The sequence below is a fragment of the Gnatocerus cornutus genome, chromosome 2, assembly GCF_029298725.1.
Source record: "Gnatocerus cornutus isolate USDA-ARS CGAHR chromosome 2, icGnaCorn1.1, whole genome shotgun sequence".
Lineage (NCBI taxonomy): Eukaryota > Metazoa > Arthropoda > Insecta > Coleoptera > Tenebrionidae > Gnatocerus > Gnatocerus cornutus.
The window spans coordinates 12,249,621-12,276,433 of NC_142234.1; the positions used below are offsets into that span (position 1 = coordinate 12,249,621).

Sequence of the window (26,813 nt, forward strand, 5' to 3'; positions counted from 1 at the left end):
TGGAATGTCAGTGGATCATCTGCCTAAACAAGATCTTGGAAAATATTCCGAAATTGTTGGATTTCTTCTATATGTTAATATTTTTAGAAACCACACTCAAAAACTTTTGAAAAATTGGTTGCTTAAAAGCAAAAGCATTATTAGAATTGATGAAAATTGGAATATAAAGTCAATTTTGTAAAAGGCTACTAAATACTAAAAACCAAAAATAAACAATAATTCAGTTGCAGCCCTTTATGCCCATTTCTTTTCTTCAAATCCTGTGTATATTTCGAATCTGATTCAACATAATGACCATGTTTTACAATACCAATATTCTCTAATTAATTAGAACGTTTTGTCCGGGAAAAAATCGGTTAATAATGAGCATCGGCGAATGCAGCAAACCTTTCATGTGATCTACTATGTGTTTATTTTGTATATTTAAACCCTTTAATGAAAGTGTGCGTATGCACTCACGTAGTCATTTGTGAATATAATTAATAGGGATTAGCGAGTTTACTGTGGTCCAGTTGTATTCAACGCTGTATTGTGTAAGTAACGGATTTGTATCGATGTGTTACATGATCTTATTAATCGAAATGGCTAAGATGTTATTAAAGCAACTTGATATTTTGCACCTGAGGTCTTAAAGATGCATCAGATGTCCACGTTTCTTATTAAGATAACGAACTGTTGCCTCGGGAAACGAACATAATTATTGTGATAATTTTATTGAATGTCATTCTAGTCCCCACTGCTTTTACCTAGAAGAAGTGAAGTTAGCAGACATATTTTAATAACGTCGAGATTTTATACGGCGATGTGGTATAAGATTTCCCGTCACTTATGGTCGCTCATGTTTAAAAATTTTATTTTTCAAACTTCGTCCAGTTTTACAAAAACAGTTATGCACTAAACTTTAAAAATCAATTTATGGTTTAGAAAAAATAGAAAAAATGACAATTTTCTTCTATAACGACCGTTTTATGGTACAGAAAAAACAACGGGTGTTGTCAGATTACAGTATTAACAGTTATATTAACACTGAGTTTATGCACGCCCAACTCGAACATTTCACTTTTGCAAGTTCTCAATGTCCTTGATTTGCAGGTAATGGCAATGAAGTAATCGCACTTTTAATGAAAATCCTGAATGCACTCTTCAGTGACTCTAAAAAGAAGTCTTTTTACACTGTCATAACATTTTTTTTGATTTTTGCCATTCTAGCAGAATTCCCACTTTTTTCAAACTTTCGTCCTCCCTATCATCCCGTATCATTCGTCTTACTTCCCGTTGATCCAGAGCGGCGTAAGTCGCAGGCATGCGTTGTTGGAAATTCAAATGTTGCTGCCATTGAAACAGAGGCTTAAATAAGCCAGCGAGAAAGAACTTTCCTACATTTGATGGTCACCTGTTGCAACTGCATAACTTTCCTGACATTACAGAAAGAAAACGTTATAGTAATTCGCTTGTATTATCGATTGTGTTAGTGATTATGGTTGCAAGAAATTTCTCCGTGGAAGAGGTACCTTACTCGCGGCTTTTACAAGTTCCTGATGATGATCGCGATTTTATAACACTGGAAGAATTAAAACCAGTTATTGATCAACCCAATATACAACAATATAATAATCAGTCAACTTATTATGAGTTATCAAATATCTCTGAGTAAGTATCTAATACACAAAAATAGTTTCTTAGTGATTTTTATCGCAACGATAACTAATTTTAGTAATCCGTGCAACTCATCCGGTTCGTACCAAGATAATTCAAAGTCAACATCAGTGATGGAATTACAACCCGTTGACAGTACTCCGGGGACCCGGAAACGGAAAATATCGTATCAGTAAGTTCTATCTTTTTTAACTATTTAATTAATTCTTTTAAAATTTAATACACCTTTTGTTTACAATATTAGTTTTTCCATAGAAAATATAATTACGTTTCGACGCATGTTGATAGAAATTAGAGCAAACCCAATTATAGGTGAAGCCCTATCATTCTGAGTAACAATTCCCATACGGCAAACCAATCATATTTGATCGTTGCAAGATCTTAGATTTTCCCCAAGGAATTGCTTGATAAAGTGAAAATGCGCGACTGTTTGATTAGCAGTTAATTAAAGTCACATTAAACAGCTAGGAAACTTAAAGGTCACTTGTAAGAATTCTTTATACGCCAACAAACTGTTTAGCAAGATTTTATATGATTTCCCCTCGATCTTAGTAGTTAAAGGACACGGTCTTGGCATTGTTCTACATCTCTCGTTAAAGTTACCGACTCTCAATCACTTAATTTCACTTGAAAGAAACATAAAATATTTATTGTAATTGCACAGTGTTTCATAAGCATTTTGTAAAAGAATGAGCACGGAACGGGGAAAAAAAGTAGGGACAGAAATAATTAAAAAAAGGTGCTCAATTTATGCGTATTTTTTGAAGTGTAATTTTTTTTCAGTGACACTAGTGATGCCGATGAAGATAATTCCGAAGACGTTAAATCAACGAAAACGAGCGATGAGAACAAAAAGTAATAAATTGTATTTTTTATTTAAGAGGGTTAAGTTATAATTACAAAATATGGTCACGGAATTTACCCGAAATTAAAAAAAAACTATTTTGCATAAAATTCGCGGGCGAAAACAAAAAAAATTGAAAAAAAAACAACGTATTTACTATATTGAGAACTTACATATTTGAAGATAGTTTAAAATCTTCAGATTTTTTACTACCTTTGTTCCACTTAGATTCTTGTTATTCATCTCTTTTTTTTATATTTTATTGTGTTTTATAAATTGTTTAAAATATCCGGTTTGTTAAATTTTTTTAAAATTCCGGCTTTTTAAATAATTTGTAGTTCTGTAATTGGAAGTTCAAGATTTTCACTCGTTTTTTAAAGTTTTCTCTAGAATCCCTACTCTGGTTGTAATCTGATTTGAATATTTTTCCGATTGTTTTGCAATGTTTCTAAATAAATGTCGAAATTTTCATTCCGATTTAGCTACAAAATTGCTCTTTTTTAAAAATAAACAATGCAAGTACCTAATTTAATACAATTGTTTAATTTGTTAATTTATTAAACGCTTAGACAAAACCACAGTGAAATAGAAAAACGACGACGAGACAAAATGAACACTTACATAACTGAACTATCTGCAATGATTCCGATGTGCCATGCAATGTCCAGAAAATTAGATAAATTAACAGTTCTGCGAATGGCAGTCCAGCATTTGAAAACCATAAGAGGAGCAGTCCATTCTTATACAGAAGGACATTACAAACCGTCTTTCTTGTCTGATCAAGAACTGAAACATCTAATTCTACAGGTAAGCTTCAGTATTTTTTACAAAGTTTGGAAATGTGCCTCGTTTTTCAGGCCACTGACGGATTTCTCTTCGTAGTTGGCTGCGATCGTGGTAGAATTCTTTACGTGTCAGAATCAGTATCTAAAGTATTAAACTATTCTCAAGTAAGCTCTCTATTAAATAAATTAAATTTTAAATATTTCTGTTTTAGGGAGACCTTCTAGGTCAAAGTTTGTTTGATATTTTGCATCCGAAAGATGTAGCCAAAGCTAAGGAACAACTTTCAGCTTCAGACTTAAATCCACGAGAAAGGTTAATAGATGCTAAAAGTTAGTAAGTAATACTGAATACCTTATAATTAATTGTAATGTTAACACGATTTTTTTTAACCAATACTTGTTATTCAGCGATGTTGCCTGTCAAGACTGATGTTCCTCAAGGCGGGTCGAGATTGTGTCCAGGAGCTCGACGTTCGTTCTTCTGCAGAATGAAATGTAAAGTGTCCTCTCAAGTTAAAGAAGAAGCTGACACGACTACCGGTTGTCATAAAAGAAAGAAGCAACAAAACTCAGGTACAGTTTCATTTTGAGGGGACCTTTATTCGTATTCGTAAAATTTAGATAAAAAGTACAACTTGATTCATTGTACCGGATACCTCAAATCGTGGACACCAGCAAAAATCGGGTTAGAAGATCAGGAGCATGATGGGGAAAGTGAATCCTGCAATCTTTCTTGTTTGGTAGCAGTCGGAAGGATTCTACCTCACATTTCTCTTGTTGCCGCTGCCACTCAAAGTAAACCTCATGTAACTCCTATACAGTTCATTTCAAGACATACGTTGGACGGAAAATTTTTGTTTGTAGATCAAAGGTACGGTAAAAAAACGAGTAAACTGGTTTGATGTAAAAATGCTAATTTAGAGCCACGTTGGTTCTGGGCTTTCTACAACAAGAACTACTAGGATCAAGTATGTACGAGTATTACCACCACGATGACATAACTTCCGTCGCCGAGTGCCATAAAGCTGCTCTTCAAAACACCGATCATACCACAACCAAAATTTATCGCTTCAGAATAAAAGATGGTGGGTTTGTCAAATTGCAAAGCGAATGGAAATCTTTTAAGAATCCATGGACCAAAGATGTCGAATATCTTATTGCTAAGAATACTTTAATATTGTAAGTACACCAAAAAGAACAAACAGATTTAAAAATACTTTCAAATTTAGAACCGATTTGAGAACTGTGGAAAGCAGTGCAAGCAGAACAGATGGAGTTCAAGAAAATTTTGAATTTTTTTCGCAATGTGAGTCTGAGCACTTTTTTTTCTTATTGGTAATCTCTGGGTTTCAACAGGTGGGAAAGACATTCAAAGATTAATTAGTACACATGTAGAAGTGAGTAAAATTGGGCGACAAATAGCAGAGCAGGTTATGGATTCCCACAGGCGAGAAGAATTGTCACCCAGCAGTACTCCGAATTCTGATTCTGAGTCAACACTGCCCATCTCTACGACGGAAGTATTTAGGTGGACTTTTTTAAAATGACTTATAAAAAAAAATGTTTATTTTTTTAGAATCATATTTCCACAAGCGCACAACCCGAATCCACTTCTATAATTCATGATTTTTGTCAATCAACAAGAACGTATAACCAAGTTAGAAACAACATGGCTTTAACAAATGCGACAAATGATTCTGGTAAATAAACATAAACACATAATACTTGCGTATTAGAGTACTGAATTTCAGTTGTAAATACAGACGACGGAATAATAGAGATCATGGAAGACGCGGTCAGAGGATCTCCAAATAATGAGACTGTAACAGAAGGAAACGACGAAGCTGCCATGGCGGTTATAATGAGTTTATTAGAGGCAGATGCAGGTTTAGGAGGACCAGTAGATTTTTCGGGATTACCGTGGCCGTTGCCTTGACCGTAAGATTAAATTTGCTATTACACTATTATTTTGACAAAAAAAAATGTATTCATTAATCAATGGTAGCCAACAATTTTGTAAAAATATATTCAATTAAATATGTGCCAAAGGTAAGTAGTATTAAGCAAAAAATATTTTTGAACAATTTAAAAGCGAAGTTATCTTAGAGACTCTATGTCGGTGACTGCCAAAATTTTATTAGATGCCCACAGTAATGACAATTTAAATCCTCATTGCTTTATGAAGTGTCATATTCGACAAATTATAGTTTGTAGTAAAATGTAATTTGGAAAATAAATAATATTTAATAAAATTTTGAACTTTTTTTGTGTTACGGTTTTAGAGAAAAAAAACTTTTAGTAATTTCGTAAGCTATTAAAAATTGCCGACAATTTATTTTTATTTATTTCATAAAAACGTGGATAAGTATAAACACTTCGATGTAATTCATTCATCACTTAAAAAACTTTCTTGTTGTAAATAATTGTATTCTATATTAATTTGTAAAAAATATACATACACAATCTACAGAATTTATTAAATTGATTCATGTATAAAATTTTCCAAACGTTTATATTTAATACTCTATAATAAGCACAGTTTTCGTTTCTTAACCCCATAAAACGCATACGGCAATTAAAATTTGTTAAAAATGGCTATTGCGTTAATGAAATGTAAATTTCAACCTCAATGGATCAAAACAGATGATAACGAAGTTTGTACGATAATTCGGCTTTTGGGATAATCTAAGCAATCATCATAAGTTTGCAAACAACAAAATTATTTTAACAGCCAATTTTCATGAGCTGTGTGTGTACTGTAAGTACCTAAGTACTCATTGTTGTGCAAATTGCTATCAACAAATTGCTATTTGTTTTAAATAAAGATTTACTACAATGTTAACAACTCATAAAATTTTTATAGATTTGTTTCCTATTAAAGGAGTATGCTTGGTCATTTTTTACTTATATTTTTAATGAAAACAAAATCAGTTATAATAATTATCAACAATGTAAATAAATCATTAAAAAGTAATTTTGGATTGTCGATCGTAGATTTCATCATTTAAAACAGTCTTAAAAAGTTTACATTTCAATATTAATTTATTAAAAAAATTAGAACTAATGCAATTTTGTATACACATATTATACTCACATGTGTGTAAGAAGTTTTTTTTTAAGAAAATATTTTTCTTACAATATACATAATTGGATTTCTTAACAAGATATATTTACGTGTCAACTATAATTTTGATATGTGATATTTTACTTTAATTATTGTCCTTGGATAAAAATAACACTAAAAAACAAGATAAGCTAATTTTTCTATAACCATTAATATTCTATGCATTTGAGTCTTTTCTCGTATCCCTTTGTATTGAGGGCCATGAAATTATTTACTTAAAAATCTACTTTTTAAATTCTCTAAAAAAACTAAGTTATATTTATTTTGTTTAGTGCGAATAATGAAAACAACGTTTTTATTTAATTTTCAGCTCCTGATTTCACTTCTGCATCAAAAAAATATAGCACGTCAAGATTTTAAGATATGGCAACCAATATTATTATAACAGTTAGTTCTTCAACATTTAATTTCTTGATGAACTAATTAGCTTAGAAATTTATCCAATAAGCAACAGTTCTGCACCTCCAGCCAGTTAGTATCGTATTGGTTGTTACAGTGCATTTTTTATTATAAAAACTCCTTGGATAAAGATATTATAATAATATATTATTATTATTTATTTTATTATAAATGGATTTGGTTTTTCGGTTTTAATCCAATTATCCACTTTGCTATGAAGAAGGGGCGGATCTTTAAATTGTTCTAGAAAGTTTGTAATTGAACACAATAATAAACTCGTCAGAAGTAGTAAGCTTGCCAAATTTAATTACTAAAAGATTAAAGCTAGCAATAAGTTTTTTTTTATGTTCAAACTTTTTAGTTTAGTAAAACTTTGTAATTATTAATTAGTTAAACACGGATAATTTTTTAATAGTATTTCTTGACATTTCTTTTGCATTTCTCAAAAGTTTGACGTGTAAAAAGATAACTATATGCAGATTAGGGTCCAGCTCTAAAAAATTAATAATTTAGAAACGCCTTTTCCCATAAAACTAGTAAAATGATTCGGCTTTTGGAATAATTGAATCTATAACAATAACGTTCTTGTGCAAATCCAGGTATGTTGAGCACTAATAGAAGATTATTTAATTAGACCTACAAATAAATAACAGCATGTGAACATTTTTGTATGGCGCAATTATTGCTTTTGATTCGATAAACATTTTTAATCCGGCCCGGCTATCAACATTTCTAGAGGTTAAGAAATGCAAACTGTTCTCTAACGTATTATAAATAATTTTTGTACAAAATTTTGATTTTGAATTAGAACAAATTATACTGCAATTGAATAATCTGTTACTTGTCCGGAATTCGAAGGCTTAGACCAGAGAGACGATTTCAAGCCTAGTTTTAACTTCTTAAACGTGTCGATGTCGCATTCCGCTTCACTAAGCTCTTGTCGATCTGATGTACTCTGTTCCAGAGCTTTTTTATCCGTAAAACTAGTTTCTGTGATTGACAATCGCGAAAATATTTGTTTCTGAGACGAGCTTCTACCTTGTTGTGACAATCTACAAAAATTTAAGATTTCAACACCTTTATTGTAAGATTTTTTTTGAATACCTTGGTCTAGTTCGTCTTGGAAGAGATTTCTGTTCAGATTTTGGAGATATGTCGGCTGCAATACTTAGATGACTTTCGGGACGAATATCTTGAAAAAAAGAAACACGTTATTTGAATTCTCAAAAAATGTGGCGATTGAAAAATGATAATTTGAGATTAACTAATCTAACTTACATAAAAATGCGTTCTTACTTAGTTTTCGTTTCACTTCTAAATGACTGGAAGACTCTGTTCGGCGAGAAGTCATCTGTTCCTGATCCGATTCACTTTCTTCAGTATCTGCTTCAGCTGGTCCTTCGGAACATCGCCCTCCGTAGCCTTTTCTACTGCGAAATTTTTGCTGCAAAATGTTTGAATTTACGAAACTTAAAGATTTTTTTTGTAAAACCCACTATATTGTAATATGGTGAACTTCGAAGAACGGACGTGTTTGGTGGCGGCGAAGCACATCCTTCCGTCATTGGATACTCATGATACATTAAACTATGCAATAATGTATTTTGAGGCAGTGTACTTGGTTCCGAAAGTTGGAACGTCGCATAAGGTGATATGTCCTCCGATGTTTCTAAAGAAAAAGTTTTCAAATAAACATGTCCCCGACCTTCACAAAAATTGCGTTTTTAGTCAGTTGTTTTAAAATCATTGTAGTCTATTAAATATACCTGGGATTTTGTCACCAGCTTGCAGAGCTGTTTTATGAATCGTTGCGTAGTATCGTTCTTTTTGAAGATCGGTGCATTGTTGATGTTCTAATAGTTCTTTCGCAATACCTCTCTCACCTAAAAATAATTGATTACAATAATAATTTTCATTTTTTAGCACCAAACATCCACTATTCGCCATCTAATTAATTGAATGAATAAAAATATTAGAAACTTACGCCTTCTTAAACATAACAAAGCCCCAATTCCACACACTATCACAGTTGTTATTATCGCAACGAGGGGTATAATAAATCTAATATCAAAATAAAAAGAAGTATTACTCCGTTCAGGTTCTACAACATTCGATGCTGGAATACCTAAAACAATCAAACTTGATACGTTTGCTTACAATCAAATTACACTTTACCATCTCTCGTTAATGTAGTAAATAAAAATTCGTTGGTAGAAAACCCCGCAGAATTATGAGCTTCCACTTTAAGAACGTAATTCGTTGAAGGACTTAATCCAATGATTGACGTTCTCTTCTGTGGTTTAAGATTGTTTGACACTAGTTCATCCAGATTAACAAAATGGATTATTGCAAACATACATGTGTACCTTACCTAAAGTCCATTGCGAACTGGAACTTTTTCGATATTGCAAAATAAAATACAAAACTGGGCACCCATTGTCAGGCCAAATATACAGACGAAGCAAAACTGATGTCGAATTTGGCAATAGAAACGCTGAAGGGTTTGGAACGCCGGGAGGGTGGCCTTGGGTCCGAGCTTGTAATGGATGACTAGCAGAACTACTCCCAACCACATTGTGAGCAGTAAGATATAAATGATATGTGGTTCCGCAAGACAAATCCTTCAACTCATGACTCTTTGCATGTCTTGACAAGTGCACTTCGTCAAGATTTCCCCGTTCCTTGCGATAATTTAAAGTAAAACCTGTTATGGCAGCACCACCATCGTTCTCGATTTTCCAGTTCAGCAACAGACTGTTGCTTGTGGCGCTCGTTATGTGGAGTAAGGGTGCACTCGGTGGTACTTGCACGAAGAGAGAGTACGTTATTTTGTCGGATCCTTGACTGTTATCAACTTGGCACGTGTAATTACTCATGTCTGTAACTTGTAAATTTGAGAGTATCAGTTCACCAGTGTCGAGAATTTGATGATTTGGCGATGCGCCGCTTCTGAGGATTACATCTCCACGCAACCATTCGCGTTTTGGGGCACCGACGGCTTCACAACCAAGAGCTACAGATGTTTTCCAAGGTCTAATGATGGTTACACCGAATGAAACGATTCTTGCCGGTACTAAAAAACACAAACTTGTAAAGATTTACGGCGTTTGGCATCAAGTTAATTCACCTTGAGATGTTGCAATTTGGGATACAACCTTTGAGCTTTGTCCTTCTCCTATTCTCGTTGAAGCGGTTACCCAAAATTGATATTCTATGTGGGATTGAACACCTTTAATTTCGTAGTTTGTATGTTGGCTAGAAATGGTTTGTTTTGCGTGATCTACTTCTTGTCTTCCGTCCATGCTTCTTTTGTAAAGATTGTACTTTGTTATAACTCCATTTGGTTCTAAAGGTGGTAACCAGGATAGTCTTAACGACTGAGCGGAGCTTACGGCAACTTTAATGTCAGCTGGACTTCCGGGTACTAGTTCAACATTGTTAGCATAAACTCAGAAGGAACTGTAACTTACCATCTTCATCTGTTTGACAAAAAATAGGGAAAGAAAAAACTCCGTCTCCCATTTTAGTGTACGCTAATACTTGCAAACTGTAATTTGTAAATTTCTTCAGTCCTGTAATTACTGTTGTTAACGCGGTCGTCTTTCTAGTTTCGATTTCATCATTTCCCTTTATTGTATCATCAAGAGCCGACTCATAAGTCAATTTGTAGCCTTGCAAGAGTCCGTTACAGTGTTCAACAGGTGGTGGCTGCCAACTGACTTGAACAGATTGTGATGTCAAAGAAGCACACCTGACATCTTCAGGAGGCATGCTTGGCACTAAAAAACGAACGATATCTAAAATTCCCGAGCTTTGGTAACAATTTTACCATCCTCTAAAGTTTGAGCTGTTACTGGCTCAGAAAGTGGTCCAGGACCGATCTCATTAAAAGCTTGCATCACGATGTTATATCTCGTATATTTTTCAAGACCCCCAAGTAAAAGTTCGCCTCCATCATCCCCATCGCCCATGATTCTGGTAAAGTTAAATGTTCCCATGTTCGGAGTCCGGTAACCAATATTGAACCCTTGAATATCTCCGTGTCGTAATTCTTGCAAAGGTGGAGACCATGTTACTATTAATTCTGAAGAAGACAACGGGCGAACGAAAACATTAACAGGAGCACCTGATGGGCGCTGTGATTCTGTTCGAACTACCATTTCAGCACTAGGAGGACTTTCTCCAGCTGGACCGACTGCAATAACACGAACAATGTAAGTTGTAGCTGGTTTTAAATCTTCTATTAAGGCCGCAAAAGGTGTTGTAATGTCCATCAAATCCAACTGTCTCCAAGAACCTAAAAAAAGTGTGGAAATACTTCGATGAAGTGAGGAAACGGTTTACCTTCCTCCTCACGATACTCAACAATGAATTTAAAAATTTTATCAGAGTCTTCGGATCTGTGTTGCCACTTCACGTTGATGCTGGTACTACTAGTCAATGTAGCTTCTAAATTTTGTGGACTTGCCGGAGGTTCTTGTACTACTAACTGAACAACTTGTTGGTCTTTTCCGTACATGTTACTGGCTTGACAAAAATATGTTCCGGTGTCGCTAGATTGTGCATTTGCAATTTGTAATTCCGCCGTTACACCATCTGCAGTAACGTCTTGTTTAACGCTTGTGCGGTAATTTGATGACGGATTCATTTCAAATTTGCTGTCGCGCAACCATATTACACTAATTGGTTTATCTCCGTTCACGTCGCATTTTAAAAAAGCTGTGTCGCCTTTTCGCACAGAAATTAAACGTGATGGTGCGGAAAAATACGGTGGTGCTGCAGGAAGATTGTGAATAAGTCGGTTTTTAAATTATATGCTACCAACAATTAACTCTTAGTTGAATGACTTTTCCGATTACGGGGCCAATTCCGTTTTCTGCTTGACATAAGTAGTATCCTTCCCGGTCTTCTTTCACATGTTGGAGGACTAGTGTTCCATTTCCTAGTAATCTAGTGTAGGTGTGATCCTTTAGGATTTCGTAATCTCCAGATTTTCCGGCTAAAATTCAGGTATTCCAGAATACTGTTGTTGAAAAATCAGTACATGCATTTTCTAGTAAGTAATTATCTCACTGAGCTAAAAGTTGGTACAACCTGCACTATACTACTCGAATTGAGGTGAAATTACATCCAAATTTCCACAAAGAGGAGAAATGAAAAAAAGGGAAGAGGAAATAAAGAAAAAGACAAACAAAAAACTAAACTTGATGATGTTTTACTTTCTCGGTAGAAATAAAAAAAATGCCTGTAAAATCAGAACTTTCCGTAACTTGCGTTTCGATACTACATTTTGTGCCAAAAAAGGGAATTTTGATATAAAAAAAAATCAAAATTAGGTACTCGTTTAACTGTCCGAACATTCATTTGGATATTTAGCAAAGTTTGTGAACTTGTCTATAAAAGCAAATTTTTAAGCCGTGAAAAATTTGTTTTTATATTGCTAGGTCCATGCTGAAATTGTATCTACATTGTGATGAAAAAATAAACCTATTGCTTTCTTCCAGGTTATCGTAGGAGTAGGAACCCCTTTGGCTTGACAGTGTATAGAGACTTGATGATTTCGTTCCACGCTAATGTCAGTCGGTTCAACTTCCCATCGTGGTGGTACTGGAACAAATTGTGAGTAATTTTATAAAGGAAGAAAACAGTTTGTCCAAAACATCGATCTTGCAGTTTGTGCCGTAGATTGAAACACGACAATCTACACGGTTTTATGAGGATAACTACAGTACTGGTTTCGCTGCAATAAGCAAATACTCGTGAGGGGGCTTAATCTTCTTAAATGGTGAGAGTGGTGAGCGACGGTGTGATTTTTAAGCAGCTTGTACGGATTGAACACCGATATCTAAATCTTATGTCTACTGCAAGAAATAACGTGCCTAACAATCCTATCAAACATTTCATGCTACAATAGTGAAAGTGAAAAAAAGAACAAAAGAGGGTGCAACAGTACCTTGACCTGGGGATTCCAGTTGACGCATGTGCCAAAGCAACGAAAAGTGTGGTGAGGGAAGGTGGTTGGAAGGAGACAGGCTGGGTGGTTACCTTTGACCTGTAGCTTGGCGGTGTACCTGACCTCAGCTGCGGGGTTGCTAGCGACACAGGTGAAGTCTCCAGAGTGACGGGAGTCAAGACTAGAAATGCTGAGGAGACTAGAATAGGGATCAAGGGCCGACACGTTGACGCCCAGCGAAGGCGTCAGCGGTTGCCCATCCTTGAGCCAGGAGACCACTAGTGGCGGGTCCCCGGAACTCACGCCGCAGACGGTACGAGTTCGCATGCCTTCCGACAGCCCGTCTTGAAAGGAAAAGGGCTCAATAATAGGAGGAACTGAGAGAGAAGAGAAACAAACATCAGAGATAGAAAATAAATATTAAAACACGCGTCACGGCGCGCCCAATTACCGTTGACCACCAATTGATGAGTATGAGATACCTCTGCTGCCAAATTGCTGACTATACATGAGTAGTTGCCATTGTGTTCGGAAGATAACTTTTCTATGACTAGAATACTAGTAAATTGGTCCACTTGAGTGATGGATACCATGTGGGCAGGATCTACGGTGCGACCATTTTTACGCCAAGAAATTGTCAGAGGTAAATCGCCTTTTGTTACAGAACATGTTAAACTCGCACGATCGCCAAGATGTAAGCTGTCTTCTATGTAGAAAGGGCTAACTTTAGGAGGAACTGGAATGAAATATGAAACAAACAAATTTACAGTAACATTAATTCCATCAACTCCAGCCGTTGCTATTTTAACCTACAGCAGACCCTTGTGAAGCAAGACTCTCGAAACCATCAAAAATGAATGACAAGTGAAAACTTTTGTATATTAAAAGTTACAATGACATATTCATTTTATAACTTCTTTCGTATTCTGTGGCATAATAATTTAGTCTCAAGATAAGAACAGCTATAAAGTATATTGACCATTTCATGCCGAGGTCCTTCCGAAATGTAACCTGTTGTAAAAGCTCCGTCCTAAAGATCCATTTAGGTTTACCTTTCATTCACATGTCATAAAACAAAGAAAAAAATAAAGCAGTCTCCATAAAATTTAGAGAGAAAACGTGATTTACTAGGTCAATATATTCCTCGCCAAAATTCTTAACATGACACTAAATTCACTAGCTGTTAGGTTACGCTGAATTCAAAAGGTCAATATCGACTTCTAATCTTCTCCGCTTTTTGTTAGATACACAAACAACTGATAAATTGTAGGTGTAAAAAGTTGAAATAAACTTAATAATTTAAAAAATCCTGACCTATAACGTTAACTTCTCCGCTTCTTCTCGCGCTTTGCCCCTGTTTGTTCCGTGCCCAACAAGTATAAACTCCCGAGTCAGCCTTCTTTTCTACTGGATTTATAACCAACGTCCCGTCCTTTAAGACTTTTTGCCTTAAATCATCAGGAAGCTCTCGTCCGCCACGTTCCCAGTGGATTTCTTCGATTGGATAGCCGGCTACAGGGCACTTCAGCTGTAGACTCTCCCCAGCAACGGCAGTTACCTTGGGAATCAGACGGATGTACGGTAGTCCTGTAAAAAAGGGATAATATAACCGAATTTAAGAAAAAAATTTACTTACCATACACATTTAAACGAGCCGAATGTGAGCTTTTCCCAGCGCGATTCTCAGCGATGCAAGCATACTCTCCTCCGTCTTCCACCATGACGTTACTTATGTTAACGTGACTTATTACGTCACCGTGTACTGTTACGTATTGTCCGATAACGAACCTGACATATTTCGTTAATAAAAATTTGGTATGATAGCAAAAGTGTTTTAATAGAACCTACCTGCCGTGGCTCGGTAGAGCAAAGCCATCAAGAGTCCAAGAGATCTGAGGCGTAGGATTACCAGACGCACTGCATTTTAAAGAAACTGCAGGTCCTGGTTGTAATGTTTGTTCTATAAAACTATAGAGAAGTGTTGGAGGGGCATCTAAAAAATGAACAGATAACCAGAATTTACATTAGTAGGTACTGACTACCATACCTCCTAGTTGTAATTCAGCAGATGCTTGAGCGGTATCTCCTTCAGTTCTTCTGATAATACATTGGTACATTCCTCTATCTTCCCTCCCAACATTACTAACAATTAACGCTTCACTGGAACTTCTCCCTGTATTCGGAAGCTGCCTACCGTCTTTGTACCAAGTTACAAGATGTGGACCATCGTTGGTAGCAGATGATACTAAGCATTTAAACTCTGCTGTTCCTCCCATGTGCACACTCAAAAGAGGCGGCGATACCTCCACATGTAACGCAGTGGTTACTATCAAACGCAGTTCTGCACTTGCTTCTCCGCCAGCATTGAAGGCTGTACATTTATACGTTCCAGCTACAAAAATTATAGAATCTGAGTAATTGTTGTCTATTAAAAATTATTGAACGGACCATCATCCGGTGTGGCTGCTTCTATCGCAAGAACAGAAGCAAGCTGCCGTATCCTTGGTCCTGATATCATTAAATTGTTGTCCATTGACGAAAGAGAGTACCACCTGTACCAGTACAAAGTAAAGTAAGTAAGAGAATTGTGAAAATGTGAAGATTAATTCCAAAATAAAAAAAAACCTAATTTTATGGCAATACTACATACTAATTAATTGTGCCAAATCCAAAAATAAATACAAAAAAATGAATAAAATAATGATAAAACAAAATCTATTTTTAAAAGATTCATATCTAAAACAGTTGGTGGTCTTAAGAAGAGATTGTGAGGAAATTCTTGTTTGTGATGTTAATACGCATTCAAATCTATTAATTACATGTTATCTATAAAATATTACGCCAACCGACGCTGACGTTGTAAATAAATTACATGACCAAAATATTGGGAATTTCTTTTGACGATAAGATAACAATATTGTTTATAATCACATTCTGATGAAATAACATCTTGAATCAATTTAACTCTTTATAGCCATATTTTACTCTTCTCTCATATGATATAAACAAAATAGTCAATTTCTGAAAAGCACCTATATTCTGGTGGAGGGCATCCTTGTGCAATGCATACTAAAGCAGCACCTTCATCTTGAGAAACAACTTGTGTTCCGGAGTAATCTAATATGACAGGTGATATGATTCCTCGATTTTCTACAACAAAGAGGGTTCTAGGGTTGTAAAAAAATCCTTACTCACCTGTTATTCTAACATTTGCAGGTCCACTCGTAATAACGTGTCGACTTAAACGATGCATTACTCTACAACGATATGTTGGAAACTGATCACTAAACTCTAAATTGTGTATAATGAGTTCTCCGGAAGGTAACTGATGAAATTTTCCGTCTGTAAAGTAAATTTTCATCAAAATCAACCCGAACGTAATTCGACTTTGTCTAAACTTTCATCAATATTGAGCCAAACATAAAGTTTTATTACAAGCTTAAGTAAAGATTTATGTCAAAATACCAAATCCGTACGTACCTCCCTGCAGAGAAGGGTAAATATAAAAACTTGGTTCTTGAAGCCATGAAATTATCCGAACTAAATCTTTGGCAAATGGCGGTATTAAACATTTCAATACCGCAGAACAACCTCTTGGTGCGCCAATAACTTCTACGTCAACTTTAAACGCTTGTGTTACAACTGGAAGCAAAAAAGGTATTTAAACTTCAAAAAAGATAGAAAATACATTTCCTAGAGCTGGAGAGAGCGTTGCGTTGTATTAAACATTGACAGACACTCTTTTACAAACGATTGCTCCTCAATTTTATCAATATTTAATTTTAAAGGTTTTCCGCGTATCGGATATTAAACACGCTTTGAACTCGTCGAAACCGTCTCTGAATTGCCGCGAGTATTTCCAGTGCATTAAATTAAAAAATTTCTGTCTGGTGAAAAATATAAACACAGCGCGACTTCATTAGCTTCACCAAAATTAATTTTCCAAGTTATAAATCATAATTTACAATGTTAACTCACCAGCTCTAATTTGCACATCCCTACTAATAATCCGCCCTACTGTATTGGACGCAACACATCTGTAAACCGTATTGTGAATATCTTGGCGATATGCAGCAGCTGCAAACGGCTGAAGAACTAAGGTACCGTTTCTGAGTACCCTTCTAATTCCAGCTACATCTCCAACAGAAGTTCCATCTGCAGAAAGCCAATCTATAGATGGCTGTGGGTTACCTGAAGCTGAGCAATCTAACCATCCTCCACTAGAATTGGAAAATTCAAGTTTTGATGGTGGTTCCATTACAAACGACGGACCGCGTAAATGGGAATCAAACGCTTTGTTACATCCTGTAAATAAAAAATGCGTAAAATAGAAATTTTATTTTTTCATTTCTTCTTCTTTCCAATGATTTGCATCCATTCTTCTTCAAAACAACAAACGTTGAGCACGTATATAATAGCATGCATTTAACGTAATATTCATACAGTTTCTGATTAAGTAGACAATAATTGATCGCTTCTTTGTAAGCATAAAATTGAATTTCATTCGACTGCTTCCTCCGAAAGTTACGAAGCAAACAAAAATTGTGCTAATAGTCTAAATCAATTGCTGAATTAAATTACGAATATTTTACAATTGAAATGGAACGAAACCATTATCTCTTTGCTTTTCAAAGATGGTATTAAATCATGTTTTAACATTTTAAAATTAGTCTTGGAAATGTACTGAAACGGATTAAATATATATTTATCGAGACAATAAATATTAAATGGAATTCCCTTTTTTCCATCAACATGACAACCAGATAACGTCACCAATAAATATTTTAATTTCAATCGATACCAACTTTTCCATCAGGTTTTCGAGACTTTTGTAAATTCGCTCAACATTTCTGTTTGCTTTTAATGAACTAAAACTAGTGAAAATGCAAATATTTAAGCATCGCACATTGCCAAATACGAGTGTTAATTTTTTAACCAAGCGAATTTGTAAAGAAATTTGGTGAAATTGGCGCTTTTTTTGAGGACTTCTCAGACTACGTTTTCGTAGTGAAATCACGTTCGATTTAGATTCATTTTATGCATAATCAAATTCTATTACCACTACATACTCGGAAATTTGAATTTAAAATTTAAAAGGAAACTTGTATTGAACTAAATAACACTGATTGTTTTCTTTAAGAATGCAATAAGTAACTCGCAATGAAGAAAAGTAAGAATGAAAGTAAAAAAATTATAGAAATCAATTGTGCATGAAATACAAAACGAGCAAATTAATAAAGCTCAGTCTGTATCCTGAGGGTAAAATTTTTAATTACATCTTAAAAAATATTTGCTTTTTACAAAACCGTTGAATTTTTATCTGAAGCTCATTATTCAGTCTCGGCTTTATGAATGAGTTTTATTTCTCTTTTCCTCTTGTGGTCAAAATGAATATCAGAAAAAAAATATCATTAACTAGGATGATCTTACCATAAGTAGACATTACTGAAAAACGAATAATTAAGCTTGGAACTCGATAGACGCGAGCTTCCGCTAATACTGATAAACTATATAGGGGTCTTAGAAAGAGATTTCTGTCCGCTTTTCCCAATGGCAACTCTTTTAATTCCTATTTCATCACAAAATCGAAACTAGCAATATTCAACTTTCATTCAACCATACACATCTTCCTCCAGTTGAATTTAGTTGTTACGAGTGATTTCTGTCGGCATCACACGTCTTGTGTTCTTGTGATTTAATAGTACAAAGCCCACAATTATCCTCTAGACGTCCACAAGAGAGCCAACAATGCGGTGAACGACCTGTATACATAGAAGACTGATTGTTTTGCGGGAACGCTTTACAACAAAGCTGCAATAGCTGGCAGCTGCTGAAAGAATAGAGCAGGACATCGAGACCACAAAAACGCGGCTTATTCAACAATATTTTTGATATAGCACGCTCGCCACAAATGAACACAAAGAAATGCTGCCACAAAGCTCTGCTTTACGCAAGCCTCCTGCTGTAATTACAAGTTATGTGCCTCTGGAGAAGTCATAATCATATCTCTTAACTATTGTTGGGGAAATCCTGCAGTAGGTAACAGTTTTAGTATAAGAGGTGTTACTGGATGGTGCTCATAACATAACATTTGTTTCGTTTTTCGTCTTTCAAAGAAAGTGTCTTCATGTGAGCTGAAAGTATCCTAATTTTTCTTCGGAAACATTCAGCAAAGTTTTGTTTAAATTGCCAACCTCAGGAGGATGCTATTATTGTCTCTCGGGTAATTACTGCCCTTAGCTAAATTACTCTCGGGACGCAATTATAAACTTTACTCCCTAGGCAAATAAATATCTATTTTCGGACTCTCAGAACATATTTTCAAAAAAAGAAATTAAAACAACATTTTACTGGATGCAGTAATTCCTGTACGTTCTGATTTTAGTAAAATGGACAATGTCGCATATTAACGTGTTGATGAATCACCTAATTATAATTCCAGGGTAAATCTGGGTCAACCGGCTACTTTTTAAAACGCAGGCAAAAGCTGCATGTTTTCTTTTAATTCAGCTAATTTAGTTTTCGAAGTAAACTATCATAAATTCAATCCCTCAGAAAAAAGTTGGAATTGAAAAATGCCGAGAAGCACTGCAACATTTCCTTTTAAAAATCTGTTCATAATGGAAAAGCAATTGCAAAGTTCTTTGTTGTCATCAAAGGCAGTAATTTTATTGGAAACCCTATATTCGGTAATAAACTGGGTAACTGGAGCAAACAATAAAACTTTTTGTTACTCACAACTTTGTTTGAAACTCCGAAAATATGCTGCTCACATTACGAACAATTAAATTCAATTAAAACAAAGGAAACAACGGAATTTAGACATGTGTTTAAACTTTCCATTTGAATAATCGGATTATACTATTTGCTATTAAATTGAACTTTTATTATGTCAATTTCAAATTTTTTTGTCTCTCCACGATTGTAGAAACATGCAACATGTAGCTTCCCAAGGGAAAACAAAGACAGATTTCCAATGTCCGTATTTTAATTTAATCAAATTTATACAAATATATAATTAACATGCTTAAACAAAATGATGAAAAATAGCAATTTCACCTACCTATGAGAGTTCCCACCACCAACAATAACAACATTCTAAAACCAACACATTAAAACTGCTGTTGCTTCTTGCCTTAGATTTTATGCAAATTCAATTACTGGCACTCTTTACAGCTAATGTAAGTTACAGCATTTAAAGTTTTCCTTAACGCAAAGTAAGAGGCATGGTACATATCTACAATCACATCTCCGCGATACATCATCTCCCAGCCACTGGAACAACATAAACGTCGCGATGCAGAGCTTGCGCTTCAGACAATCACGACGGGCGTCGTCTGTTTTGTAAAATCTGCATATGCAGCACAGCAAGGCCTATTAAAATCAATGTTTTTAACAATAAACACAATAAGCGTATGCAATTTTAGCTAAATGTTGACAGTATTGATTTTATCTCAGAAAAAAAAACTTTATTTAAAAACGGGTTTAACCTTAACTTTAGACGGGTTCGGGAAAGTCGGAGTCCTGTACTGTCAGCTTATATTGGTTAAAAGTAACAACAGTTTCTTATATAAATTGAATGTTTGTTGAATTGAGCGTAATTTGAACTTTATCTAGGCCGAAAATATTTTCTCATATTTATCGGTATCACATAAAAATTAGGTAATTAAGCTCTAAACTAAAAAATTTGATGCCTTGACCATGACCTAAATGGACTAGTGATAAATAAATTGATTATTATTTGCTGGGATGATGTTAAAGGACACACGCAATTTGTTTATTAATTAATCTGTGATAAAAACTGCAAAATTAGGTAACAACATATTTTTCTAAAGCAAGAATTGAGTGTTTATCATCTTTATTGAAATTGCAAAAAAATATATCTAATTTATTAAATAAGTTTTTATTTATGCTTTCGAATGATATTTTAGTAAATAGAATTTAGCACAAGTTTTAACTTAGTTATGAAAATAAAAATTGAAGCAAGAAACAAAAATTGAAACAATTCGTTGAATAGTTATGCCAAAAACAACAAAAAATTTTTACCTGAAATTATCGAATGTTCTCGGCATCATTTCTATGTTCTCATCTCCATCAGTTACAAGAAAAATTCGTTACAAGGAGTAGTAAATTTATAGGTTTTGTTCAAATTATTATCCAAGGAAGTTCAAATAATCAGAAAATCCAAATTATCGGAAGTCGACTTACCTATATTTTTCATCATTAAAATCACAATAGGAACAATGATTTAAGTAACAATGCAGAAAATTTTTGTTTTTTATTTATTTACGTATTCAGTAAAATATGGACTTCTTATGTTCTTATTATTAGAGATTTATAGAATATAAATTAGTTGCGACAAGATAAATTGTTATGTCACTTAAATAGATATGTTACACAAAATTGGTCCGCGGCGTCGCTACAGTGACAAATCTCCTCGATGCTGAGTGGAAAATAAATATCTCATGTGTTTTTTCTATACGTATTTATTTTACAAAACAAAACATTCCGGTACAAATAAATCTATTTCATAACATTACATTATCATAATAATTATTATTCACAATCGATTTTTAAATCTACCCCAGTTAAAACCAACTTGTTATTGTGCAACAATACTTTCAACCAATTTTTTCACAAACGATTTTAAAACATCTTGCCTCAGTTTCCCAACATCCATGACCTCTTCATGATTAGGATTATCATGACTTTCATAGTCCATAACGCAAATATTAGTAATAAGACTGAATGCAAATACCGTCATGTCGCAATGCCTCGCAGTTATAACTTCATGTACTGTGGACATTCCAACTGCATCAGCTCCAAGCATTTGCAACATTCGTAATTCAGCAACAGTTTCAAAGTTTGGTCCACCAAGACATGTGTAAACTCCTTCATGAACAAACTCTTCAATTCCTAATGTTTTAGCGACTTGTTTGGCTTGTTTTATTAGAATGTTGTCATAAGCTTTAGTCATTGGAGGAAACCGTGGACCAAACCGTTCGTCGTTGGGTCCTTGCAAAGGATTATTACCAGCGATACCCATCATGTTCATGTGGTCCCGGACTATCATAATATCCCCAACTTTATATTTCGGGTTGAGACCTCCGGCTGCATTTGATGCAATTAAATATGAGACTCCTAATAGTTTCATTACTCGCACAGGCATTGCGCATTTCCATAGGGGATATCCTTCGTAATAATGGAAACGTCCTTGCATACACACCACGGGAACCCCAGATAAATAACCAAAAACTAATTTTCCCGCATGGCCATGTACTGTACTAACTGGGAAATTGGGAATAGTTTCGTAAGGAAAGTCTTGTCTATCTTGCAAAGCATCCGCCAAACAACCTAGAAGGGGCAAACAGAAGAGCAATTAAAATTTAACAATGTTGTGGTAATAACCTTCGTTCCAATACGCACCCATTCCGGAACCGCATATTACGCCGATTAAGGGCTTGAATGAGATTCGATCCAACAAATATTGAGCAGTTTCTACTAACGACTCGTAGGTATACCTGGAATAACGTTCAAAGGCTACATTAACAGACAAAAAATTCTTATTTAAAAATGTTGACTAAAATTGATATTTCGTCATCTAAGCAGCAATATCCGCAAACTCAGTTGTGAAAATATTTTGCTGGAAACTAACAAATATTTGATACCAATTAATCATTGAAAAAAATTACTTACACTGCTAAATAAACAGTTTTTTGCGCTCCTGTATGACATTGTAAAAATTAAGATTGCGGTATTTGCCGCTTAGACGACGATTTATTTATTATAATACATATTACGAATTGAAACACAAACTCATTTGACAAATGTCTTGGCCTGATGAAGCAAAAGGAGCTTCGGATTCAGAATCACGAGACATTTTTCCAGTTAGAAATGACTTTCCACTGCTCCGGTACAAACTTCGTCTAAATAGTGTTTTTGTGTAAATATTCAAGACTAAATTAAACATGAATGGCGGCAAATATTTAATTTTCTTCTTTCTGATATCCTTTCAAACTCTACTTAAAAAAGAAAAGATAAAGTTTAAAAAAAACTCCAATCGATATCAAATTAACTACCAACTTTGTTGATTTACTACGATCATATAACATTCCGCAGAAAATCAGCAAAGTGTGATTAAGAGAAGTAGCAAAACAAAATTAAGGCGTCAAATTATTTTTTGTTCTTTAAGAAGAAGTAAGAAAGCTCTACTTACACTATTTTTAATTAAAAGACAAAGATTTCATTAATTAAAACACAGCTAATTATCCTAGAAAAATTATTTGCAGTTTTAATGAGCTTAGCTACTTGTGAAATTGTAAACAAATACGCACAAATTAAAATCTATTACTCACTTTTCTTCGCTTACGGATACTGATCCATTGTTTTCCACAATTTTACAATTCTTTGTTTCAATTTTACAGTTATTATTAAGGAGGGACATTTTTTAAGATTGGTCAGAAACGTTCGTGTTATCAAAAGTCACTTTAACAACTAATCGTTGTATGTGTTTTACACATATCTTAAACAGCAACGAAAACATTAATTGATAAATCTAGTGATGCAATATCTATAGTTAAAAAAACAAGTACATCGTAGTATGGTATGGATGCCTAAATGATACAATAATAATTCTTTTAATTTTAGAATTTAAATTTAAATAGAACTGGTTGTAAATTGTAACAGAAATGTTAAGAAGAACCACAATAAAACGATTTACTTGCAAAAATATTTTAAAAATCGCATGCTACTAACAAAACACTTGTTAGTTTAGTAGTTACCTACAAGATGATAAAAACCTTTCCATGTTTTTTGATATCATATGTAGCGGATATTCTAAAAAAATATCTCCGGATAGGTCAATTTCATGATAAGCTGTGTTCCTTCTTCAAAATCAACTTGTGCAGTTTAGTGAGTTTAGATATTTATATCGATAACATATCAGAATATAGTTTTATCTAAAGTGGTACACAACTAATATACTTGCGTTCTAACTAATTTAATTTGAAGTGTTTACAAGTTACTATGCTCCATCCATCATATTCGTATCGGCGTCATTTTATTTTTACTGCACAAGGATAAAAAGGAGAAGTAAGATATTAACCGTTTACTATAATTACAAGTATTACAAAAACCATAAAAATCATTGTAAATTTCATTTGAAAACGTTCCTCTCCCCTCGAAATGGAATAAATCGACTCATTCGGTAACTTCTCTTGAACGCCGCATAGTTCTGTGTAATCTAAATTGCACCCTCCATTATTGGCACATTCTGAACACGGTTTCCCTTTTTTGTACACTGGCTCTCCAATCAAGTTAGACTCTTTGATTCCCCCAAAATTACAAATGATCACGTAAGTATCAAACTCTAAAATAGCTTCAGGATTGTAAACTCTTGCACAGCCCACGTGAGTATGCGACCACCAACTCATCTGAACCAAATCATCAATTTTAGAATTATAAACGCCACTTTTATAACCACTATAATTCTCTACCGTCGAGTCCGTTATTCTTTCTAACTGAGACCGACTAAAACATAAAATACAATAGATATATTTCAGCATTAAAACAAAACCTACAAAATTCCGCTTATAAACTTGCCAATTTCTCGCATCTCGGGCTTTTTGCTGAATCTCGCTATAAATTGTCCTGGTCTTGCGAACTTGGAAGTTTGTCTGCATTTGTCGTGATGGAAAACATATTTTAGAGCGTAACATCGAGCAACATATTCCAGTTCCAGATCATAACTTAGGACATTCATATTGGATGCTTTGGAAGTATTTGTGGATGATCCCTTTCCAGAAGCCACGGCATTTCGATAATGGTTGAATCTATGTAAAATGTATCTTCGAAAAGATGTTAGGTTATTCAGGTCTTCTTCGCGACGACCTTGAGGGGTGCATTTACAAGCACTATTGTCCTTATCGTCACATTTCAATTTGCAGAAGTGTAATAAAGGGAAATTAAGTAAATTTACAGAAGATAATAAATGCAGTAAAAGAATGAGTGTTACGAGTGTCATTTTGACTTTTTTTTTTGACTTTTATCGACGAATTACATTTCGTTCGTTTTCCTTCCTCGTTGTAACTGGAGGGTGAGGTTTCTTGTCGACGTTATTCCACCTTTGGGAGCACAGTATTAAGTTGCTTGTGCTCATGACATCCCGGAATATCCAGTTACCGCACTTGAAATCTTGATAAATTAAATAGTTAATTACAACATTCCTATCCGTGGAAAAAAGCAAAGAGATCCAGGTCTACTAACATTATGTTTGTATTTTATTACATTTTTAAGAGTTAGTTTTAATTAACCTGGCAACTTTACGTTCTCAAGACGAAGCTTCTAATTTAAACTATGTGGGCAGTGTACAAGAAAATGAACTTAATGTAAATTTCAAGTTAAAGTTTCAGCAGAACTTGTTACTTACCCTTTGATTTATACCTCCCTTTCTTATTATTAAAGATCAGACCGATTACCTACCAATCAATCTTAAAAATAAATCGGAAGTTTATTTTCAAAGCAAATTTCATTAAATCAAACTATTATAGTACAAGTCCAAAAATTTAATACAAAATTTATACATAAAAATGGTGGATGCGCCGGTTTGACTTCTTCAACTATGAATTCTAACTTTTGCTGTTCAGTTAAATAAAGTGCGGCTATTTGCTTGTAGATTTCATGAAACATAATGCAGAAACAAGAAATTTAGCCAAAAATCCACAGAGCTATAAAAATACGAACGTCTAGGAGTTTAGTTTTACGATACATTCTTTTGCAAGGATCCTAGATAAATTTTGTGCTGAATTTAAGTAATCACGAAAAATATTTTTATGAGGTTGGCAATAAGTATTGATCTCTTTGCAAGCAGCTTCAGAGAACAACCAGCCTCAGGGCGCAACTCCAAGAACCCGCGAAAATTTAGTTACAAACAAACACAATCAATTTAGTTCTACATATTAATTTTTTGCTTTCGGGTCTCCGCTAGCAGTGTACCACAGTTCATTCAGCCATGGTTCATCAGGTAATGTTCCGTTGTTCCACTTGTATGTTGGTACAGGTGCTACTTCCCCACACAAAGCTGAATACTTTGAATTACATGGCATTTGTTCTGTCCCGTAATAATGGATTAAAGGACATGAAGAACACTTATCACCGGATTCATAGAAATATTTATGATCGGGAGTGAAGTAACTTTGAGGTCCATACAGAGTTCCAAGGGCACAAAATATAACGTATCGTGCATTCCCAAATGTACTTTTTGGATGCATGTACCTGTAGCAGCCCACCTTATTAAACATGTAGTAAACTAATGTTGAAACTTTCATGTATTTAGCTTCACGGAATTCCCACTTCTTCACTATATCGAGTGTCAGGTTTCTGATGAGATCCAAGCTGCCAAAAAACTAACTGTGATCTGAGGATATTTCCAATATTACTACCTTACTGTTCAGCAAGATGTGTAAGCGTGACTTCTAGTTTTGTCAAATCCACTAATTTACTCTTCTTTTCCATTGTAGCAAAATAGTCGACACCACCTTCCTCCTTGTTCCTAAGACACGGAACTCCCTTCTGCAGTATTATATTAACCTTTGACGCACAGTAGGCGGAATACTCTAAACCAACGTCGTAATTCAATGCTAACATGTTTGTAGCCGAAGGGAAGCCTTCTACATTTCCCGCAGCTATTTCGTTTCGGAACTCGTTCAATTTGTCCAGAACTGCTTCTCTGAATTTTTGGTCACTCTCAATGACTGACAGCCCCTTAATTGGGTCAGTGCTTTCACAATTGCAGCCAACGTTTCGTTTGTACACATTGAAAGCAGTACGGCAGTTTCTCTCGCAATATCTTTGCGGTAATAACGGAAAAGGTTCTTCCGCGCTTGTACACGAAATGAGGAAAATGCAGAATAAGAAAAGTTTGGGTAGCATCTTCGACACTAAAATGACAAAATAGTTGTCAAAGTTGTCGGAGCAACAAGAAACCAGCAAATCTAGGCGTTATTATGCAATTTAAAAAAATCCAAAATTCCTCAAAACGTTTTAAGTAAAACT

General features: G+C 34.6%; 5 protein-coding genes across 8 annotated transcripts; 1 reads left to right on the plus strand and 4 right to left on the minus strand.

The window, feature by feature from the left end:
• The first annotated feature begins 1,230 nt into the window (after positions 1-1,230).
• Positions 1,231-5,537, plus strand: cyc (basic helix-loop-helix ARNT-like protein cyc). The gene is made up of 13 exons (XM_088029659.1): positions 1,231-1,650; positions 1,715-1,828; positions 2,440-2,511; positions 3,070-3,307; positions 3,358-3,450; positions 3,498-3,615; positions 3,694-3,858; positions 3,907-4,156; positions 4,207-4,464; positions 4,515-4,591; positions 4,642-4,805; positions 4,862-4,985; positions 5,037-5,537. Exons 1-13 carry the CDS (start codon positions 1,478-1,480, stop codon positions 5,219-5,221), a joined length of 2,031 nt encoding a protein of 676 aa, XP_087885785.1. The 5' UTR covers positions 1,231-1,477; the 3' UTR covers positions 5,222-5,537.
• A 206-nt stretch (positions 5,538-5,743) lies between these two features.
• On the minus strand, positions 5,744-20,049 carry Dscam2 (Down syndrome cell adhesion molecule 2). 3 transcript variants are annotated; one of them, XM_088050581.1, is made up of 26 exons: positions 19,825-20,049; positions 16,740-17,066; positions 16,242-16,403; positions 15,957-16,103; positions 15,794-15,911; positions 15,210-15,313; positions 14,809-15,153; positions 14,610-14,754; positions 14,398-14,549; positions 14,076-14,348; positions 13,213-13,497; positions 12,854-13,105; positions 12,296-12,415; positions 11,634-11,807; positions 11,153-11,584; positions 10,638-11,105; positions 10,279-10,587; positions 9,936-10,232; positions 9,180-9,881; positions 8,984-9,124; positions 8,793-8,933; positions 8,575-8,691; positions 8,305-8,477; positions 8,105-8,252; positions 7,913-8,000; positions 5,744-7,860 (listed from the first exon to the last, which is right to left on the minus strand). In XM_088050581.1, exons 1-26 carry the CDS (start codon positions 19,856-19,858, stop codon positions 7,623-7,625), a joined length of 5,892 nt encoding a protein of 1,963 aa, XP_087906707.1. In that variant the 5' UTR covers positions 19,859-20,049; the 3' UTR covers positions 5,744-7,622. The 3 variants fall into 3 exon arrangements, with proteins under 3 accessions (XP_087906707.1, XP_087906706.1, XP_087906708.1); XM_088050580.1 differs by having other exon boundaries at positions 12,854-13,138; XM_088050582.1 differs by lacking the exon at positions 13,213-13,497 and having other exon boundaries at positions 12,854-13,138.
• Positions 20,050-21,229: 1,180 nt separating this feature from the next.
• On the minus strand, positions 21,230-23,272 carry LOC148179101 (purine nucleoside phosphorylase). 2 transcript variants are annotated; one of them, XM_088050590.1, is made up of 3 exons: positions 23,117-23,272; positions 22,188-22,282; positions 21,230-22,115 (listed from the first exon to the last, which is right to left on the minus strand). In XM_088050590.1, the coding sequence occupies exons 1-3, from the start codon at positions 23,203-23,205 to the stop codon at positions 21,364-21,366; spliced, it is 936 nt and encodes a 311-aa protein (XP_087906716.1). In that variant the 5' UTR covers positions 23,206-23,272; the 3' UTR covers positions 21,230-21,363. The 2 variants fall into 2 exon arrangements, with proteins under 2 accessions (XP_087906716.1, XP_087906715.1); XM_088050589.1 differs by having other exon boundaries at positions 22,170-22,282.
• Positions 23,273-23,860: 588 nt separating this feature from the next.
• Positions 23,861-24,783, minus strand: LOC148179102 (venom allergen 5-like). Its single transcript, XM_088029508.1, has 2 exons — positions 24,341-24,783; positions 23,861-24,290 (listed from the first exon to the last, which is right to left on the minus strand). The coding sequence occupies exons 1-2, from the start codon at positions 24,781-24,783 to the stop codon at positions 23,861-23,863; spliced, it is 873 nt and encodes a 290-aa protein (XP_087885634.1).
• A 934-nt stretch (positions 24,784-25,717) lies between these two features.
• Positions 25,718-26,690, minus strand: LOC148179103 (uncharacterized). The gene is made up of 2 exons (XM_088029509.1): positions 26,206-26,690; positions 25,718-26,153 (listed from the first exon to the last, which is right to left on the minus strand). Exons 1-2 carry the CDS (start codon positions 26,688-26,690, stop codon positions 25,718-25,720), a joined length of 921 nt encoding a protein of 306 aa, XP_087885635.1.
• Between the last annotated feature and the right edge of the window lie 123 nt (positions 26,691-26,813).

Coding starts and splice junctions, on each gene's coding strand:
- cyc (XM_088029659.1), top strand. CDS start 1,478: ATGGTTGCAAGAAATTTCTCCGTGGAAGAGGTACCTTACTCGCGGCTT. Junction 3,859..3,906: donor AAAGAAGCAACAAAACTCAG/GTACAGTTTCAT, acceptor CGTAAAATTTAG/ATAAAAAGTACAACTTGATT. Junction 4,465..4,514: donor GCTAAGAATACTTTAATATT/GTAAGTACACCA, acceptor TTTCAAATTTAG/AACCGATTTGAGAACTGTGG.
- Dscam2 (XM_088050580.1), bottom strand. CDS start 19,858: ATGTTGTTATTGTTGGTGGTGGGAACTCTCATAG. Junction 11,106..11,152: donor TGAGTATCGTGAGGAGGAAG/GTAAACCGTTTC, acceptor CACTTTTTTTAG/GTTCTTGGAGACAGTTGGAT. Junction 9,125..9,179: donor CAGTTCGCAATGGACTTTAG/GTAAGGTACACA, acceptor TGGATGAACTAG/TGTCAAACAATCTTAAACCA.
- LOC148179101 (XM_088050589.1), bottom strand. CDS start 23,205: ATGTCCCTCCTTAATAATAACTGTAAAATTGAAACAAAGAATTGTAAA. Junction 22,283..23,116: donor GTATCCGTAAGCGAAGAAAA/GTGAGTAATAGA, acceptor ACGTTATTCCAG/GTATACCTACGAGTCGTTAG. Junction 22,116..22,169: donor GGGTGCGTATTGGAACGAAG/GTTATTACCACA, acceptor TGCCCCTTCTAG/GTTGTTTGGCGGATGCTTTG.
- LOC148179102 (XM_088029508.1), bottom strand. CDS start 24,783: ATGACACTCGTAACACTCATTCTTTTACTGCATTTATTATCTTCTGTA. Junction 24,291..24,340: donor AAGTTTATAAGCGGAATTTT/GTAGGTTTTGTT, acceptor TTTATGTTTTAG/TCGGTCTCAGTTAGAAAGAA.
- LOC148179103 (XM_088029509.1), bottom strand. CDS start 26,690: ATGCTACCCAAACTTTTCTTATTCTGCATTTTCCTCATTTCGTGTACA. Junction 26,154..26,205: donor CTTACACATCTTGCTGAACA/GTAAGGTAGTAA, acceptor GTTTTTTGGCAG/CTTGGATCTCATCAGAAACC.